At 40.8% G+C, this 20,480-nt stretch overlaps 1 protein-coding gene and 1 pseudogene across 2 annotated transcripts in view; one reads left to right on the top strand and one right to left on the bottom strand.

Moving 5' to 3' along the window:
- The first annotated feature begins 347 nt into the window (after positions 1-347).
- The window catches only part of LOC105494282 (dynein axonemal light chain 1), a 58,418-nt gene continuing 38,285 nt past the window's right edge, over positions 348-20,480 (top strand). Inside the window, exons 1-4 of one of the 2 annotated variants that reach the window (XM_071099887.1) lie at positions 348-488; positions 5,757-5,795; positions 9,777-9,886; positions 13,580-13,635. In XM_071099887.1, the coding sequence (XP_070955988.1) occupies positions 486-488; positions 5,757-5,795; positions 9,777-9,886; positions 13,580-13,635 (208 nt within the window). In that variant the 5' untranslated portion in view covers positions 348-485. Of the gene's footprint in view, positions 489-3,951; positions 4,110-5,756; positions 5,796-9,776; positions 9,887-13,579; positions 13,636-20,480 lie in introns of those variants that run through there. The other variant, XM_071099888.1, reaches the window with a different exon arrangement.
- On the bottom strand, positions 10,514-10,612 carry LOC139355539 (U6 spliceosomal RNA; annotated as a pseudogene).

The raw sequence follows: 20,480 nt of genomic DNA, 5'->3' as shown, positions 1-20,480 counted from the left end.
GAGGATCCGGGGTAAAGAAACATAAAATCGGTGGAGTTTGGCTCTGGTATTCTCAGTGGGACGGAGGGATAAATTACGGCAAGCCGCTTATTTTCCCTCCTCCGGAAAAGGGTGGGAAAGGCCATCGGTAGGGGAAAGGAATTAAAAACATTATTTTATGAAAAGGGCAGTTGTTAGGGGGACGTTTTAAGGTCTTTAACTTTAGGCGGGCGAGTCACTACAGATCAGCTGAAACTGCTTTCGGTCCTGACCACTCTGTGCGCGGTTAAGCCCTAGAGCAGCAAAAGGGCAGCCAGCAACAGCCGGACGGGAGGACCCCGGCGGCCGCCACGCAGTCCCACAATGCCCCGCTCGCACCACCCTGAGGGCGGAGAGAAAGGACCGCTGCCGGGCATGGGGCTTCGGCGGGGAGCGCCGAGAAGTGCGCACGCGCACTGACCCCGCGGGCCCTAGCAACCAGAGCAGTGACAGTAGCAACCGCCGGAATGGTGAGTACCTTTCGGGCCGCGTAGCCAAAGCTGAGAGAAGATTGGGAGTGGAAAAGGGTGACTGTGGAGTGTTGAGGGTCTGGGGGTCCTTGAACAGCGGAAGGGAGCCGGTAGCTGACGCTAGCTCTGTGGAGTCAGGGGCCCCGGGCGAAAGAGAAGCCCTGGCCGGGGGTGGTCTGGGGTGAGGGCGGCCTGGGGTGAGGGCGGCCTGGGGTGGATCGGAGGTTGGGTTAAGGTGGAGGGACTCTGACAGGAGAAAAGGGAGGGCGAAGAGCAGGAAATTCTCCAAAAAGAGCGTATTGGAGTGGGAAGGGTGATGGGAAGGAGAGTGTGAAGATATCTCTTTACATATCAGTAATTTTAATGACCCCCCCGTCGAGATGCAGGGAGGGACTGGTTACCAGAGGGTTCTGTATAACAGGGATTGCAGCAGTATTCGTAACCTGTGATGTACCCAGGTTGCCTTCTGAATGACTACGAGTGCAATTATTAGGTAACGCTGTAAAACACACTCTGGTGGATGTATTAGAGCACTGATTCTCAAATTTCAGTATGCATAAGTATGGGCTTGTTGGAATGCAGATTATGAATTTTTAATATGATTGGGGGTTTCAGGAATGTGCATTTCGACAACACACCTCAAGTGATTATAAAATTGGGGGGCATCCCACCACACTGAGAAATGCTGTTACCTTAGGTTTGAAATCTACCAGCTGTCTATCCAGTCAGAGCTCTTTATGAAGTAATGGTTTTACCTAGAGATGCTCCTCAACTCTTACTTGAAGTGTTCACTCTCTTGCTTACATACTTGGTAGTTCTAACTAGTCGTTTCAAAAGGATTACAGACAGAGCTATTGAGCAAAGTATGTGATGTCCTACTGGATAGAGATGTTTATGAAGAAGCAGCATAATTACTTGTCTTCTTTTTGTGATTCCAGTGCTATATTAGTGGGCAGAAATTGAGCCCAAGAGATGAAAATGATGAGGAAGTCATGCCTGCCCTCAACAGATTAAATACCACTCTTTAAAAAGTAGTTTCCCCCCCTGCTTTCCTTACTTTGTCCCCCAAGCAGTTAGCTGAAAGCCACTGCCAAGGAAAGTTGAAAGTTCTGGAACCTGGGTTTATATTCAGGTGAAGAAAGCCTCAGACCTAAATATTTATGAAAGTATGAGCCATAGTGATTGTTGAAAATCTTCAAATAGAGAATCAGAACGAGTACAGTTATAAGTCACTTAATGATGACAGGGATACATTCTAAGAAACATATCATTGGCAGTTTTGCCTTGCAAACTTCATAGAATATGCCTACAAAAACCAGATGGTGTAGGCTATTGCTCCTAGGCTACAAACTTTTATAGCATCTTACTGTACTGAATACTGTAGGCCATTGAAACAATGTATTTGTGTATTTAAACATAGAAAAGCCTCCAGAGTGCAGTGGCTCACGCCTGTAATCCCAGAACTTTGGGAGGCTGAGGCTGGCAGATCACCTGAGGTCAGGAGTTCAAGACCCCCCGGGCCAACATGGTGAAACTCCGCCTCTTCTAAAAATACAAAAATTAGCTGGGTGTCGTGGTACGCCTATAATCCCAGCTACTCAGGAGGCTGAGGCATGAGAATCACTTGAACATGGGAGGTGGAGGTTGCAGTGAGCTGAGATTGCACCACTGCACTCCAGCCTGGGCAACAGAGCAAGACCCTGTCTCAAACAAACAAACAAACAAACATAGAAAAGTTACAGTAAAAATACAGTATTACAGTCTTATGTGACCACTGTCTTATATGTTGGCAGCTTTCCCTCTTTTTCTGGTTTCTGAAACAACTTGTTACAGGGAATACCCTTGAAAGCTTAGTAGAACTCACTTGCAGAAGTGTCTAGGCTTGCAGTATTAGGGGAGGAGGATAAGGGTAAATCTATCATTTTAATATTTTAAATAGTGTTGGTCTATTCAAATTTTCTTGATTCTTATGACAGTTTTGACACTTTTATGTTTTTTATAGAAATGCATACCTTGTCTAGGTTTTAAACCTTATTGCCATATGTTTGCTTATGATATTTATTTTTTATTTTGGAGATGGAGTCTTGCTCTGTCGCTCAGGCTGGAGTGCAATGGCACAGTCTCGGCTCACTGCAACCTCCACCTCCTGGGTTTAAACACTTCTTCTGCCTCAGCCACCCAAGTAGCTGGGACTACAGGTGCACACCACCATGCCCAGCTAATTTTTGTATTTTTTGTAGAGATGGGGTTTCCCAATGTTGGCCAGCCTGGTCTCAAACTCCTGACCTCAAGTGATCTACCTGCCTCAGCCTCCCAAAGTGCTGGGATTACAAGCATGAGCCACTGTGCCCAGCAATGATATTTTATTTTTAAAGTCTCTGTGGTGTCTGTAGTTATTTCTCTGTATTCTGTCTCTTTTTCTGTATGTGTGTGTATGTGTGTGGTTTTTGTTTGTTTCATTTTTGAGACAAGATCTCGCTTTGTCACCCAGGCTGGAGTGCAGTGGCACCATTTAGGCTCATGCAGCCCTGACCTCCCAGGCTCAAGTGATCCTCCTGGCTTAGCCCCTGCCCAGTTCCCCAGCCCCCCAGTAGCTGGAACTGCCAGTGCCTGCCACTATGCCTGACTAATATTTGTGTTTTTTTGTAGAGACAGGGTCTTGCTATGTTGTCCAGGTTATATATATTTTTTGAGACAGGGTCTTGCTCTGTTGCCCAGGATAGAGTATAGTGGTGTGATCTCGGCTCACTGAAGCCTCCCTCCCTGGGTCAAGTGATCTTCCCACCTCAGCCCCCCGAGTAGCTGGCACCACAGTCATACGCCACCTTGCCCAGTGCCACCACGCCCTAATTTTTGTTTATTTTTTGTAGAGACAAAGTCTCACTGCCTTGCCCAGGCTGGTCTCGAACTCCTGGGCTCAAGCAGTCCTCCCACTTTAGCCTCCCAAAGCGCTGGGATTACAGACATGAACCACCATGCCTGGCTCATTCTATATTTTCAGTTTATATTGCTCTCTTTTTTGCTCAATCAGGCTTGCCAGGGATTTAAGAACCAACTTTTAGTTTTGTTAGTTATTTTATCCCCCCATTCTGTTTTCCATTGACTTTTTCCTTTGTATTTCCTTCTACCTTCTTTGGGTTTGTAATGATGTACTTTTCCAAATGTGTGAACACCTAGCTCATTTGTTTTCTATCTCTTATTTTCTGACAAGTGTATTTGAATCTGTAAGTTTCCTTCTTAGTGTTATATTCCCCAGATTTTGACTTTTTTTCTTTTATTATTTTATCATTTTCTTTTTAACCCAAGGGTTACTTATTACTATGTCTTTACTTTCTAGACATAATGGTATATATTTGTGAACAAAAATTCTCTCAAAAGGAAAAGGGAGGGAAGAAACCTTATTTCAATGAACAGTTTACATATGGCTACATGCAGCCTTAGGTTTAGAAGGGAGGTGTGTTCCAGAGAATAAAGGGAGGGCTTGAGTTTTATAGCCAAAGTTCCCACCTTCTCAATCAGGTCTGTTTATGCAAATGAAGGATTCAAACTCATTCAGGTCTGGCTCGTTGATACAGCTGGGCCTTGATTGGTTGAGGCAAGTGAACTGATTGGTTGATTCAGGTGAGTTCTGATTGGTTAGTTCATATGAACTCTGGAAGTCCCAAAGTTGAACAGAGGTGTGTTTTTTGGGGGGACTCAGAATATGCATATGACCTCTAGTAAGCAAATGGCTGCTTGACTCTAATTAATTTGATTTAATCTAATTTAATTTTTTCAGAGACAGGCTTGCCCTGTTGCCCAGGCTGGAGTGTGGTGGTGCCATCATACCTCACTGTAACCTTGAACTCTTGGGTTCAATTGATCATCCCACCTCAGCCTCCCAAGTAGCTAGGACTATAGGCATGCACCACCGTGCCAGACTAATTTTTTTTGTTTGTTTGTTTTGTAGAGGTGGAGTCTCTGTATGTTGCCCAGGTTGGTATTGAACTCCTGGCCTCAGGTGATCCTCCCACCTTGGCCTCCCAAAGTGCTGGGATTATAGGTGTGAGACACTGTGCCTAGCTTAGGCCCTGTTTTAAATTTAGGCCCAGTTAACTACTCAGGATTTGTCTTGAAGAATTGATTCTTTCAGGTTCACATTTGTTCACATAGTTTAAAAACTTTTCTTTTGTTATTCTTTGGGGTTCTTTTTTAAAAAAAGAGCACCAGCAATAAATCATTAAGGATATCTTCCGTTGGGTACCTTTAGAGTTTTAAATATATTAAATTGAATCTAAGCTGCTATTAATTATAAGGTGCAACATTATTTTGTTTTACTAAGAAAAAAATGGTTTGAACTGAACTATGACAAATATTTTATTATTTAAAATTTTTATTTTGTACTTATTGATAGAGTTCTTTTAAATGTATGTAGACATACAGATTTTTATCCTATCCTTTATCCTCATCCTTTGCAAACATAAAAAGGAATATATGATAAGAAATAAAGTGGTTAATATTTTTCTAAAATTTCACCACTGCCACCTGCCCACAGCAATTGTAAATTGTTCCTGAGTATAAAATATATCCAAATTTCAATATTAAAATGTAAGAAAGATGTAGATCCTTAGAATCAGTAAAATAAGATGTATTTTAATATCAAGTATTGAAAGCTACATATTTTTTGTAAACCAAGTGGGAGTGAAGTGTATGGGTGTTACATAATGATTTCCTTATTTTTTTCTCAGAGATATTTAAATTATTCTGATTTCAGCAAATTAAAACATCTTCTTTGCATATAAAATCTCCAAGAAAGAAATCCTTTTAATGGTAGAAGCCAAGGCTAATAGTTATTGCTTGAAAAGTGTATCAACAAATTACACCAATAAAGACAACTTGGGGCCGGGCGCAGTGTCTCACGCTTGTAATCCCAGCACTTTGGGAGGCCGAGGCAGGGGAGGGCAGGGAGGAGGGCGGATCATGAGGTCAGGAGCTCGAGACCAGCCTGGCCAACATGGTGAAACCCCATCTCTACTAAAAATACAAAAAATTAGTCAAGCATGGTGGCACGCACCTGTAGTCCCAGCTACTTGGGTGGCTGAGGCAGGAGAATTGCTTGAACCCAGGAGGCAGAGGTTGCAGTGAGCGGAGATCACACCATGGCACTCCAGCCTGGGCGACAGAGCAAGATTCTGTTTCAAAATACATACATACATACATACATACATACATACATACATACATACATACAACTTCTTTTCTTTTCTTTTCTTTTCTTTTTTTTAAAAGGCAAAAGCAACAACAATCAAAGAAGCCTTAGCGAGATGGGTGAGTACATGAGTTTTTCCTTCTTTTAGAAACTGTACAAAAAAAATGTTAGTTATTCAAATCCAGCTGTTTAATACAAAGGATCCTTTTGGTATTGGAACTATTCAGCTATCTTGACTATGGTGGTGGATGCATGAACCTACACAGATGATAAAATTGTGTAAAACTTAATATACACATACAGCCGGGCGTGGTGGCTCACGCTTGTAATTCCAGCACTTTGGGAGGCTGAGGTGAGCGGATCACGAGGTCAGGAGATCGAGACCATCCTGGCTAACACGGTGAAACCCCGTCTCTACTAAAAAATAAAAAATAAAAAAAATTAGCCGAGCGCGGTGGCGGGCGCCTGTAGTCCCAGCTACTCCAGAGGCTGAGGCAGGAGAATGGCGTGAACCCGGGAGGCGGAGCTTGCAGTGAGCCGAGATCGTGCCACCGCACTCCAGCCTGGGCGACAGAGCGAGACTCTGTCTCAAAAAAAAAGAAAAAAAAAAAAAAGCTTAATACACACATACAAACACACAGTCATACATGCACATGAGCACAAGCAAACTTGGGAAAATCAGAATAAAATCAGTGGATTGTATCAATAGCAATACTATAGTTACATTATGCTATAGTCATAAAATGCTACCCTTGGGGGAACTGGACAAACTTCAAATATTATAATAAAAATTTCAATTAAAAAAATCTGACCTCTGGAAGATTTAAATATGGAAAAGCCGATTTTACCTATTGCTATAAAATTGCTGGAATTTCTGTGTTAATACATTTTCTTTTTCAACTGTATCATCACTAAGCTACATATCATTTTCATATGCTGGAGTCATATGGGTTGTGAATTATCTAGGCTTTAGAAGGTGGTTTTAGCCTCGTGGAGGTTAGTACAGAGACAATCAATGTGGACAATGTAAATCATGCATAGACAACTGAAAAAAAAACACTGAATAAAAATACTCAAGTAGCAATAGTAGAAAGGAAACTACATTGTAAAAAACATACATTATATATAAATTATATTTTCAGTATTATATAACATTCTATATGGTTTGAACAGTTAGAATTCAGCATTGTAGACATAATTTCCATAGAGTACAGAGATGGCTCCTGAATTTCTGTGCCCATAAACTTGTCTATGTTATCAGTAGTTTTTTTGCTTCGATTCTCGGCCTTTTGACTAAGATCTAGTGTAGTTTTTTTGCATAATAATGTACCTTTTGCTTTTGTAACTAGGCTTTGAATAAAAAGGCTTTCAGAAGCGTTGGTGTCTGGGGAAAATAGACAAAAGTCGATAAAATAATGAAATACTTGAATTCTTGTTTTAGTGCTTATAAATTTCTCATTTACTTTAAATGTATTTTTATAATTTATTTCTGTTTAGTTAAATATTTAATGAAAAATCTTAAGAAAAAAAAGAATATGGAGTAGACTTAGTACCAGATTTCATTTTCCTTGAATTGGATTTTGACACTTTATTTTACTTACAATAACTAGTGTTTTTTTTTTTTGTTTTGGCTGGTAGAGTCTATTTCTGGATTACATTGTGGCCATACATTTTTTACTTTTTTTTTTTTTTTTGAGACAGTGTCTCGCTCTGTCACCCAGGCTGGAGTGCAGTGTCACAATCATAGCTCACTGCAGCCTCAGTGTCCTAGGCTCAAACACCTGAGTAGCTGGGAGTACAGGTGTGCATTACCACCCCTGACTAATTTGTTGTTGTTGCTGTTGTTGTAGAGACAGAGTCTCATTATGTTGCCCAGGCTGGTCTTGAACTCCTGAGCTCAAGTGATCCTCTTGCCTCAGCCTCCCATGGTGCTGGGATTACAGGCGTGAGCCACTGTGCCTGGCCCATGCATTTTTTATTTTAAGATTATTCAAAGACATCAATCTCACTTTTTCATTGATTCCCGCAACATTTATTGAGGATCTACTAGGTGTCAATTTCTCCTCCTCTAACCTACAAATATATGACATAAAAATAAACACTGAGTGGATGCGTATTAGATCTTACAACTGATTGTATATTTTCTATCATTATTATTAAATATATTTTATTTTAATTTAATGTTGTTAAAGTAAAGATGGGGTCTCACTATATTGCCCAGGCTGGTCTCAAACTCCTGAGCTCAAGTGATCCTCCACGCTCAACCTCCCAAAGTGCTAGGATTATAGGCATGAGCCATTGTGCCCAGCCTGTTTTCTATTATTGACATGTGGTGATTTAAGTTTTTGAAAGGAGTTTTGTGTGTCTTACACTGCAGTGGGTTATAAAAAACATAGGAAAGCAAAGGAAATGGCTCCTGAGCTTCTAGTTTTGTTTGGTTAGTTAGTTTGTTTTTCTGGGGACAGGGTCTCTGTCCCCCCAGGCTGCAGTGCAGTGAGCTCAAGTGATCCTCCCACCTCAGCCTCCACCTCCCGATACTATAAAGTATTGGCACATCACCAAGATGTGGTGTGTGCCACCACATCTGGCTGATTTTTAAATTATTTGTAGAAATGAGGTCTTGCTACGTTGTTCAGGCTGGTTTCCAACTCTTGGGCTCAAGCAGTCCTCCTTCTTTGGCCTCCCAAATTGCTGGTGTTACAGGCATGAGCCACTGTGCCTGTTTGTCATTTTACTATTGTGTTGAGTTCACTTGTCAGATGAATAGTTCGCAAATATTTTCTCCCATTCAACAGGTTTTCTCTTCATTCTGTTGATTGTTTCCTCTGCTGTGCAGAAGCTTTTTATTTTTATTTTTATGTTTTGAGATGGAGTCTTGCTCTGTTGCCCAGGATGGAGTGCAGTGGCATCATCTCAGCTCACTGCAACCTCTGCCTCCCAGGTTCAAGCAATTCTCCTGCCTCAGCCTCCCAAGTAGCTGGGATTACAGGCGCACACCACCACGCCTGGCTACTTTTTTGTGTTTTTAGTAGAGATGGTGTTTCACCATGTCGGCCAGGCTGGTCTTAAACTCCTGACCTCAGGTGATCCACCCATCTTGGCCTCTCGAAGTGCTGGGATTACAGGCGTGCACCACCACGCCTGCCCAGAAGCTTTTTAGTTTTAGTTCCATTGTTTATTTTTGTTTTTGTTGCCTGTGCTTTTGAGGACTTAGCCATAAAATCTTCTCCTAGACCAATGTCCTGAAGTGTTTTCCCTGTATTTTCTTCTAGTGGCTTTATAGTTTTGAGTCTTACTTTTAAGTCTTTAATTCATCATGGTGATTTTTGCACATGGTGCGAGAAAGGGGTCCAGTTTCATTCATCTGCATTTGGATATCCAGTTTTTCCAGCACCATTTATTGAAGAGGGTATCCTTTTCCCAATGTATGTTCTTGGTGCCTTTGTCAAAAATCAGTTGGCTGTAAATACATGGACTTATTTCTGGATTCTCCATTCCATTCTATTGGTCTATGTATCTGCCTTTATACCAATACCGTGCTGTTTGGGTTGTGTTCACCTTATAATATATTTTGAAATCAGGTAGTCTGATAACATCCAATTTTGTTCTTTTTGCTCAGGATTGTTTGGGCTATTTGTGTTCTTTTTTGGTTCCATATAAATTTTAGGACTTTTTTCTATTTCTGTGAAAAATGACATTGGTATTTTGATAGGAATTACATTGAATCTGTAGCTTGCATTGGGAAGTATGGTCATTTTAATTATATTAATTCTTCTGATCCATGAATATGGGATATCTTTGCATTTGTTTGTGTCCTTTTCAAATTTTAAATACCACAAAAATAAAGTTTTTTTAAATTTTCTTCTCATTTTCATTTGGTAGGGACCTAATAGTTATCTGATTCAGCCACATGTAAATCTGATTATTAGGGTCAGTAGGTAAATGTTTTCAATAAGCTAATGGTAAAGAATTATTAAACAGTTTGCTAAATTCTAGCAATTGTTTTGAAATAAACATGGAAAAGCCTTGGGAAATTCTGGCCTCTTTTGGTTCCACATTACAATCATGGGTTATTTCTTCCAAATGTATTTTTCTCATAGGAAGAGAAAACTGGCCAGAGGCCATCTGAAGCCAAAGAGATAAAACTTTATGCCCAGATTCCCCCTATAGAGAAGATGGATGCATCCTTGTCCATGCTTGCTAATTGCGAGTAAGTTCTCTTTTCATCCTTCTAGTATTGCTGTTAGGTTTCCCTTTCTTTTCTTAAACACACAAAGTAAGAAAATATGTTTGTTTTCTGTGGTCTTCATTTTTTTTTTTTGTTTGCTTAGTGTAATTCTCCCTTTGGCAAGGCCAAACATGAAAAATGACTGGTTTATGGGATTATTAATAGAAACTATTGAACAGTACAGTACAATTTTTTTTTTTTTTTTTTTTTTTTGAGATGGAGTCTGGCTCTATCGCCCAGGCTGGAGTGCAATGGCATGATCTCGGCTCTCTGCAACCTATGACTCCTACCTATGACTCCTGGATTTAAGCAATTCTCCTGCCTCAGCCTCCCAGGTAGCTGAGACTACAGGCACGTGCCACCATGCCCAGCAAATTTTTTGTATTTTTAGTAGAGACAGGGTTTCACCATGTTAGCCAGGATGATCTTGATCTCCTGACCTCGTGATCTGCCCACCTCGGCCTCCCAAAGTGCTGAGATTACCGGCGTGAGCCACCGCGCCTGGCCGAACAGTACAATATTTTTAGTACAGTTTTTATAATGTGTTTGAAAATATACATCTCCTAGTCTTTTGGGAGAAGCTAAATAACACAATAAACTATATATTTTTTAAATACGGAATGCGTCATGAATGTGTATGTCATCCTTGTGCAGGGGCCATGCTAATCTATTGTTCCAGTTTAGTACATGTGCTGCTGAAGCGAGCACCATAATAAACTATGACTCTTGTAAAATCTACTACTTTCTCTTGTAAAATTATCCACAAAGTCAGAAATGTATTTTCTTACTACATGCCTAAGAGATACCCCTTAAAAAAAAGTTTAAAGTTAATAAAAACACGTTGTAAAACATCTGGAAAATATAAGCAGCACAAAGAAAAGGAATTAACATCAACCAAAATCCAGCACTGTGTGAGAACCAGTGCTAGCATTTTTGTAGAGCCTTCTAACTTAAAAAAAAAAAAAAAAAAATTCTAATTGGGATCAAATTATCCTTTATTTTTTTGAGACATTCTTTGTCACCCAGGCTGCAGTGCAGTGATGTGATCTTGGCTCATTGGAACCTCTGCCTTCTGGATTCAAGCAATTCTCCTGCCTCAGCCTCCCAAGTAGCTGGGACTACAGGCGCTCGCCACCACACCTGGCTAATTTTTTTAAATATTTTTAGTAGAGATGGGGTTTCACCATGTTGGCCGAGTTGGTCTCGAACTCCTGACCTCAAGTGATCCACCCACCTCAGCCTTCCAAAGTGCTGGGACTACAGGCATGAGCCACTGCGCCTGGACTACTTATTTTGTAATCCTATATCCTGTGACTTTAAATATCAAATCTATAGTAATTTCTGTTAATTTATTTTCTCAATATATGTATTTTAGCAGCATTCTGTGGCTAATTTGAGGCAATTATACCATGTTGCCTTGTAACCATGTTTTTAGGCTACAAGTGTCTCTCATCAGGGCTATAGTATACCACAGAATCACTGGGTTTTTTTCTGATTTCTTCACCCTGTGTTTGTCTAAGTGTGATCCCTTGATCATCTGCACTTTATGCAGGAGATCAGCCCTATCCCAAATTTATAGAAATAGAATATTTACTGATGAAACCTAGGAATCTGCATTTACAGTAAGCAACTTGGGTAATTCTAGGACGCATGTTTGTGAACCCATGCATTAGACTAATATCCATCTGTGGGATCAAAGGGGAGAGCAAACATATTTAGCTTTTGTACACAGCTTGTTCTTTGTGATGAGAACACAGTGTGTCACGTAAAAATCCACCACCACATGCTTTTTTGGCATCAGGCATGATTTCAAAGTCATCAAATATCTTCTTATCATAAAGCCATCTCAAAGGCAAACAAATTTGAGAAGGTTTTGTACCTCATGCTAAAGCACCTTGTGTATCACCTCGAGTCAACCTGTTCATATTTTGCTGACAATTTCTTTGTGCTGGCTGCCTTAACAAGAATTAAAGAATTATTTCCCAACCGTATTCCTAGATTTAAAGGCACTCCATTAATCACTGGGAGTTCTCAGGAGTGGGGGGTGACTAGAAAATATACAGATTTGGCCAGTCGTTTACATGACTTGCACACTCATAATCCCAGCTACTTGGGTGGCTGAGGCATGAAAATCACTTGAACCCAGGAGGCAGAGGTTGCAGTGAACTGAGATCATGCCACTGCACTCCAGCCTGGGCCACAGAGCGAGACTCTGTCTCAAAAAAAAAAAAAAAAAAAAAAGTATTGTTCTGCTAGATGGTTTTTAAATTATGTATCATAGACATCTTCCCAAGTTGGTGTCTATAGCCCAATCTTCTTTGTTTTAGTGGCAGCTTAATATTTCACTATCTGTTCCTCAGTTAACAGGTGCTTATAGATTTTTTCAATTTGTCTGCTATTCCAGTAATACGTATAATCTAGTTCATTATCTTTTGGCATTTATATTAATATTTCAGTAGGATGTATTTCTATAAGTGAAAAACTGAGTCAAGAAATGTATGCATTAAAAAACTTGATAGGCCGGGCGCGGTGGCTCAAGCCTGTAATCCCAGCACTTTGGGAGGCCGAGGCGGGCGGATCACAAGGTCAGGAGATCGAGACCACAGTGAAACCCCGTCTCTACTAAAAATACAAAAAAAAAAATTAGCCGGGCGCGGTGGCGGGCGCCTGTAGTCCCAGCTACTCAGGAGGCTGAGGCAGGACAATGGCGGGAACCCGGGAGGCGGAGCTTGCAGTGAGCCGAGATCGCGCCACTGCACTCCAGCCTGGGCAACAGCGTGAGACTCCGTCTCAAAAAAAAAAAAAAAAAAAAAAAAAACTTGATAATACCAGGGCCAGGCGCGGTGACTCACACCTCTAATCCCAGCACTTTTGGGAGGCCGAAGCAAGTGGATCACGTGAGGTCAGGAGTTCAAGACCATCTTGGCCAACATGGTGAAACCCTATCTCCACTAAAAATACAAAAATTAGCCAGGCATGGTAGCAGGCACCTGTAATCCCAGCTACTTGGGTGGCTGAGGCAGGAGAATTGCTTGAACCAGGGAGGTGGAAGTTGCAGTGAGCTGAAATGGTGCTACTGCACTCCAGCTTAGGTGATAGAGTGAGACTGTGTCTTTTTTTTTTTTTTTTTTGAGACGGAGTCTCGCGCTGTATCACCCAGGCTGGAGTGCAGTGGCGCGATCTCGGCTCACTGCAAGCTCCGCCTCCCAGGTTCACGCCATTCTCCTGCCTCAGCCTCCGAGTAGCTGGGACTACAGGCGCCCGCCACCACGCCCGGCTAGTTTTTTGTATTTTTAGTAGAGACGGGGTTTCACCATGTTAGCCAGGATGGTCTCGATCTCCTGACCTCGTGATCCACCCGCCTCGGCCTCCCAAAGTGCTGGGATTACAGGCTTGAGCCACCGCGCCCGGCCGAGACTGTGTCTTAAGAAGAAAAAAAAATTGTTAATACCAAATTGCCCTCAAGAAGATTTTTTCAAATTTTCAATAAGTGTTTATTAACTTATGTAATCAGAGAAAAACAATGATTTTAAAATGAAGTAATAAATACTATGATTGAGTGGGGAAGTATTACTTAAATACTATCTTTCATGGGCACTATTGTTAAGGAATAATTTCTGATTTACCATTTAAGTTTTTCACATTAATTTAAATTTTTTCTTTGTTCTTTTAAAGGAAGCTTTCACTGTCTACAAACTGCATTGAAAAAATTGCCAACCTGAATGGCTTAAGTAAGTGATTCACAGTAACAGATAGTTCATGGATTTCCTAGTTATTTTAATAAACATTCCAGAGACAATATGTAATTCCAGAAGCTGGCACCTGTTTTAGCTATACTTGTTGTCAGATAGTAGAATACATAAACTATGTCTTGAGTTTGATTATCCAAAGAAAAGTAGAGATAGCATGAGCTCTGAACATTTTAAAGACATTTAAAAGCTTTTATAGAGTTAGAATTGAGATGTCTTAAATATAATATCAGATTTTTAATTATATATTTCTTTGTTCAGATTTGTCTTTTCTGTATTTCCAACTTGTTATATTTAATTTTTAATTCATCATCCCTGTTTTTCCTGTGCTCCTTATCCTTGTTAATGACATTGCCTCCCTCCCAGTTGCCAAGGCCTCTGACTCTGTGTTAGTTTCCTGTGGCTGCTGTAATTTGATGGCTTAAAATGATGGATATGTATTCTCTTATGGTTCTGGAGACCAGAAGTCTGAAATCAGTTTCATCTGGTGAAAATCAAGCCATGCTCCCTCTGGAGGCTGGAGGAGAATCTTTTTCTAGCCTCTTCCAGCTTCTGGTGGCTGCTGCATTCCTTGGCTTGTGACTCATCACTCCAGTCTCTGCCTGTAGTCACATTGGCTTCTCCTTCTATGTCACATCTCTGTCTGCCTCCCTCTTATGAGGATACATGTGATTGCATTAGGGCACACCCTGATCTTGAGGATAATCTCCCCATCTCTCAAGATCCTTAATCATATCTGCAAAGTACTTTTTTTTTGCCATATAAGGTAACATTCACAGGTTCCAGGGATTAGAATGTAGGTATCTTTGGGGAGCCATTGTTTAGCCTACCACAGTCTCTCTTGAAGCCCTATATGCAAGTTCATCACTAAATCCTGTTAACTCTACTCTTTGAAGGAGCACTCAAATAAAGTATTGCTTTTCCATTTCCAGGAGTTACAACTTTAATTTAGACCCTCATCATCTTCCCCTTAGGTCATGTTCTTCAAACATTTTGACTACTTTCCATTGTAAGAATTACATCTGAATTTATTATACATTCATATGAATATGCATATCAAATATGTACATACACGTATAAACATGAATAAAGTTTGCAAGACAGCATTTACCCTTATATAGCATAGGTCCCAGTAATTTTTTTTCTTTTTCTTTTGAGATGGCGTCTCACTCTGTTGCCCAGGCTGGATTTCAGTGGTGCAATCTCAGCTCACTACAACCTCCGCCTCCTGGGTTCAAGCAGTTCTCCTGCCTCAGTCTCCCGAGTAGCTGGGATTACAGGTGCCCACTGCCACACCTGGCTAATTTTTGTATTTTTAGTAGAGACAGGGTTTCACCATGTTGGCCAGGCTGGTCTCGAACTTCTGACCTAAAGTGATCCACCCGCCTCAGCCTCCCAAAGTGCTGGGATTATAGGCATGAGCCACCACGCCTGGCCACTTCCATTATGTGTTTTTAAAATTTTCTTTCTTTCTTTTTTTTTTTTTTTGAGACAGAGTCTCGCTCTGTCGCCCAGGCTGGAGTGCCGTGGCGCGATCTCAGCTCACTGCAAGCTCTGCCTCCTGGGTTCACACCATTCTCCTGCCTCAACCTCCCGAGTAGCTAGGACCGCAAGCACCCGCCACCATGCCTGGCTAATATTTTTTGTAATTTTAGTTTCGTGTTAGCCAGGATGGTCTCAATCTCCTGACTGACCTCGTGATCCGCCCGCCTCGGCCTCCCAAAGTGCTGGGATTACAGACGTGAGCCACCACGCCTGGCTTTTTTTTTTTTTTTTTTTTAATGTTGATCACAACACACTAAATTGATTTCATAACCTATTAATTTAGGCTCACGACCCATAATTTGAAAAACACTATAACTTTTGTGATAGTGAAACAGGTCAGGGTCACTGGTCTTATTATCTAAGGTGTTATCCTAGTTCGTTGTCTCATGACTGAGAAAATTAAGGAATGTGGATGCAAAGGGTGAGGTTGCAGTGAAAGTTTAATGAGTGAAAAAAGAAAGCTCTCTGCAGTGGAGAGGGAACCCCAAGTGAGTTGCTGTTTTTACAGTTGAATTCAAAAACTTTTATAAGAAACTCCTCTCACCTCTGTAGCTGTTTGAGTAACTTCTCTTATCTGAAAAGCTGTCTGCACAACTCCCCCTTATCTATGTAGTTGTGGGTATATCTCCAGGCAAGCATCAAAGCACTGCTTCTCTTCTTTGTGTAATTATGGGTTTATTTTAGGTAAGTCCCTTTCCTCCCTGTACAAGTTCCCAGGGAGCCTACTGTGTACGTATCTGAAAAGGGGAAGAAACTTTCCTGGGAGCCCGCCATTTATACAAAGAGCAATTTGTGCTGGACCCTACATACTTATCCGTGCAGGTGCTGCCTGAGTTTTCCCCAGGCTGTTGTATTTTTGCCTGTAGCTATGATTTTTCAGGCAGGCTGCTTTTCCAAGGACTGGCCTTCACTGTTTACTTAACTGATTTCTCCTTTTCTTCTCCCTCAATAGCCTCCTAATTGATCTCCTTTTCTCCTGTATTTCTGCCCTTCAGGTGACCTTCCTCACTGATAAGAGAGTTTTCTTTCTAAAAATATTATTTGAATATCATTATATCAGAGACCTTTTAATGATGCCTCTTTGCCTAGTAAAGACCAAATGCTTTGATGTTGCATTCAAAGTCATCTAAAAGCTTTTACTATCCAATTCACACCCAAATATACTATTTTAAAAATGACTTTGTAACATTTATTATTGCAATACTTTTCACTGAGAACAGCTTCTTCCTGTAACAGGAAAATCCTGTAAGAATTTAAGATTAAGAATGCAGCCAGATACTGTGGCTCATGCCTATAATCCCAGCACTTTGGGAGGCTGAGGCAGGTGGATCACTTAAGTTCAGGATTTTGAGACCAGCCTGGGCAATATAGCGAGACCCCCGTTTCTACTAAAAATGTTAAAAATTATCTGGGCATGGTGGTGTTTGCCTGTAGTCCCAGCTACTTGGGAGGAGGATTACTTGAGCTCAGGAGAGTGAGTCTGCAGCGAGCTATGATGGTGCTACTGCACTCCAGCCTGTGCAACAGAGCAAGACCTTGTCTCAGAAAAAAAAAAAAACATTACGAATGCTATGTGTGAATGTCACCCCTCCTTAAAGACTTCCCTCATCTCCATCGTCAAAATTAATTACTCCTTTGGGAATATTCATAACAGTCTACTTGGATTATAATAATAATTACCTATCTCATATAATTATTGTGAAGACTGAGTTAGTATATATAGAGTACTTAGAATTATGGCTGGTGCATATAAAATGCGCAACAAATATTAATCATTATTATAGTTAATTGGGAATATGTTCTGCTCTTTAGATAGTGAATTCCTTGAGGAAAAGCATCATCTTGTTAATCTTTTAATCTTCTATTCCAGTACCCCTCGTACCTTACTCAAAGTCGGCATTCAGTACTTACACACTGCTGGAAAGTTGGCCTTCAGTATTTACATATGTTAACTAGTAGAGTTGTGTTGTGAGATGCCTGTCTATTCTAATTTTTTGCTGACTCACTCATTAAACAATTTATTACATTTTATTCAGCTTTTTTGTCTGTAATTGAAGTAACTTACTTAAATGTGACTAAGCAAGTTGATAACATATTATTTATCATGACAGATTACATGCTTTTCTTTATATAAAAACATGACTGTGGACTGGGCATGGTGGCTCACACCTGTAATACCAGCACTTTGGGAGGCCGAGGTGGGTGGATCACCTGAGGTCAGGAGTTTGAGATCAGCCTGGCCAATGTGGTAAAACCCTGTCTCTACTAAAAATACAAAAATTAGCCAGGCATGGTGGTGGGTGCCTGTAATCCTAGCTACTCGGGAGGCTGAGGCAGGAGAATCGCTTGAACCCTGGAGATGGAGGTTGCAGTGAGCTGAGATTGGGCCATTGCACTCCAGCCTGGGCAACAAGAGTGAAACTCTGTCCCCAAAAAACGAAAGAAGGCTTGGCGCAGTGGCTCACACCTGTAATCCCAGCACTTTGGGAGGCCGAGGCAGGTGGATCATGAGGTTGGGAGATCGAGACCACTGGCCAACATGGTGAAACCCCATCTCTACTAAAAGTACAAAATTAGCTGGGCATGATGGTGCGCACCTGTAGTCCCAGCTACCCAGGAGGCTGAGGCAGGAGAGTAGCTGGAACCCAGGAGGTGAAGGTTGCAGTGAGCCAAGATTGTGCTACTGTACTCCAGCCTGGGAGACAGAGTGAGACTCATCTCAAAAAAAAAAAAAAAAAAAAGACTATGATAATACTGAAAATGGATGACCTTCTATGTAGGGCTGGCACTGGGTTTTAAATAACTTTCTAACTTTGGTCCGTTGGTAGAGACTCTTAGGAAAATTGTAATAATAAGAGTTCCAAAAACTTAGTGGAACGAATACCTTGATCAATTATTGATGTCTGCTGTAGACACAAAATCAGAGAGTATAGGTATTTGCTATATTTGGCTCATTTCATTTTAGTTCTGCTAGTAACAAATACAATTTATGCAGTCTGTGGCTAGCGAATACATTTTATCTGTGACTATGAAGCAAAAAGAAGCTAATTGATCCATATAAGGATTGAAGTTATGCTGTAGCTTGCCTTCTACCCATCTCCTTTCATGAACACTGTAGTCTTACCTATTATGCCATCATGAGATGATCTGAAATAAATAGGTATTCCTATTTAACAGGTGATTTATCAGGCAGAACAACCCTAATAGCAATTTTTATTTATTGTACCAGAATTGTGACTAGAAAATTGCTTGATATGACTGTGTTCAAACCATGACTAAAAAGCTGTATAATATGAATAATAATCTTAAAGATTAGAAAATAAATTTTGTTGCTATTTGTCTTTGGTGAAAAAGTATACTCCTTCAGGTTACAGGTTACAAATAAGCATAAAACTTGAAAGCACAGTTTTGATTTTCATCAGGATCTTGTATGAAGAAAACTATAGTACTTTTCTTCTAGTGATACCCTACTTATGCAGCACATAAAATATGGAAAATATATATTGTGTTATGTTAGAACACTTAATCTATTAACTTTGGATATCAATTTATTTCCTTATACAGTAATACATATGGTCTTTTTAGCCATTCATTACCATTTTCATGTGCAGTTTTTCAAAAAGGAGTTAGAGATTATCTTAGAAAAAATTGCATGTATTTCTTATCTCCCATTGCTGAGGTCATTTCTCAGTCCTCATCTTAGTTGATGAATCAGCGTATTTTTGACACAGATGATTTCTCTTCCCTCTTTAAAGCATTTTCAGTATTTGGCTTTAGGATACTGTCCCCCTTGATTTCCTCCTGTCTTTTTGGCCACTTTTTCCCAGTTTCATATCCATAACCTTTAAATATTGGAAGGCCCCAGGACTCAGTTATTGTATCTCTTCTCTTTTTTTTCTTCATTTACTCCCTAGATTATCTCATCCAGAGTCATGGCCTCACCATCAGTATGCTGATGGCTGCCACATTTAGATCTCTAGCCCAACTGTGTCCTCCGAATTGCAGATTCATATATTCCATTGGGTGATATTTCCACAGGATATCTGACAGACATCTCATACTTTTTAAAAATTGAATTTTTCATTTTTTAAAAAATTGAATTTTATGGCTGGGGATGGTGGTTCACACCTGTAATCCCAGCACTTTAGGATGCCCAGACAGGTGGATCACTTGAGGCCAGGAGTTCAAGACCAGCCTGGCCAACATGGTGAAACCTCATCTCTACTAAAAATCCAAAAAAGTTAGCTGGGCGTGGTGGCACACGCCTATAATCCCAGCTATTTGGGAGGCTGAGGTGGGAGGAGCTCTTGAATCAAGTGTGAATCAAAGTGCTGGGATTACAGGTATGAGCCCCAGTGACTGGCCAACATCTCACACTTAACATGTCCAAAACTGAGTCTAGATATCTTCCCCTAACCCCAGATAAACCAACTCCTGTGTGTTTCTTTTCTTTTTACAGGATCTTGCTCTGTCACCCAGGCTGGAGTGCAATGTGATGCCATCTCGGCTTACTGCAACCTCCACCTCTTGGGCTTAAGCCATCCTCCCACCTCAGCTTCCTGAGTAGCTGAGACTATAGGTGTGCACCACCAAGCCCGACTAATTTTTTTTGGGTATTTTTATAGAGTTGGGGTCTCCCCATGTTGCCCAGGCTGGTCTCGAATTACTGGGCTCAAGCGATCTGCCTGCCTCGGCCTCCCAAAATTCTGGGATTACAGGCGTGAGTGAGCCACTCTTGCACCAGATTTATCTCAGATAGCGACAAGTCCATTTCTCCAGTTGTTCAGGCCAAACCTCTTGGTAATTTCTTGACTCCTCTCTCTCACATCCTCTCTAAAGCCTATTATTTCCTTTAATTTCTTTCATATTATATGTATGGACTTACAACCAAGAATATTTCCTCTAAGTTCATGTCCTATTACTCTTCATTCATTCTCTCAGCTTATGTGGTCCTGCCTCAAAGCTTTTGTACTTGAAGTTCTCTTGCCTGTAAATGTTCTTCCTCCAGATATCTGCATGGTGAACTCTCTTACTAACTTCCTTTGGGTCTTTCCCTAACATCATCTCCTATCAAAAAATCAGCTGTTCCCAACCTCCTGATATTTCATTGCTTTTACTTGGTTATTTCTTTTCTCCTTCACATTTGTCACTATCTAATATACTTACTTATTTTTGTTTATCTGCCAAATGTTAGCTCCTTGATAGCAGGAATTTTGTCTGTATTATTTGCTGTAATATTGCAAGTGCTTATTGCTGTTCCTGGTGTATGGTAGATGATCAAT

Source organism: Macaca nemestrina, chromosome 7 (assembly GCF_043159975.1).
Source record: "Macaca nemestrina isolate mMacNem1 chromosome 7, mMacNem.hap1, whole genome shotgun sequence".
Lineage (NCBI taxonomy): Eukaryota > Metazoa > Chordata > Mammalia > Primates > Cercopithecidae > Macaca > Macaca nemestrina.
The sequence above is the reverse complement of the archived record's forward strand: the minus strand, read 5'-3'. Positions and strand labels throughout refer to the sequence as shown.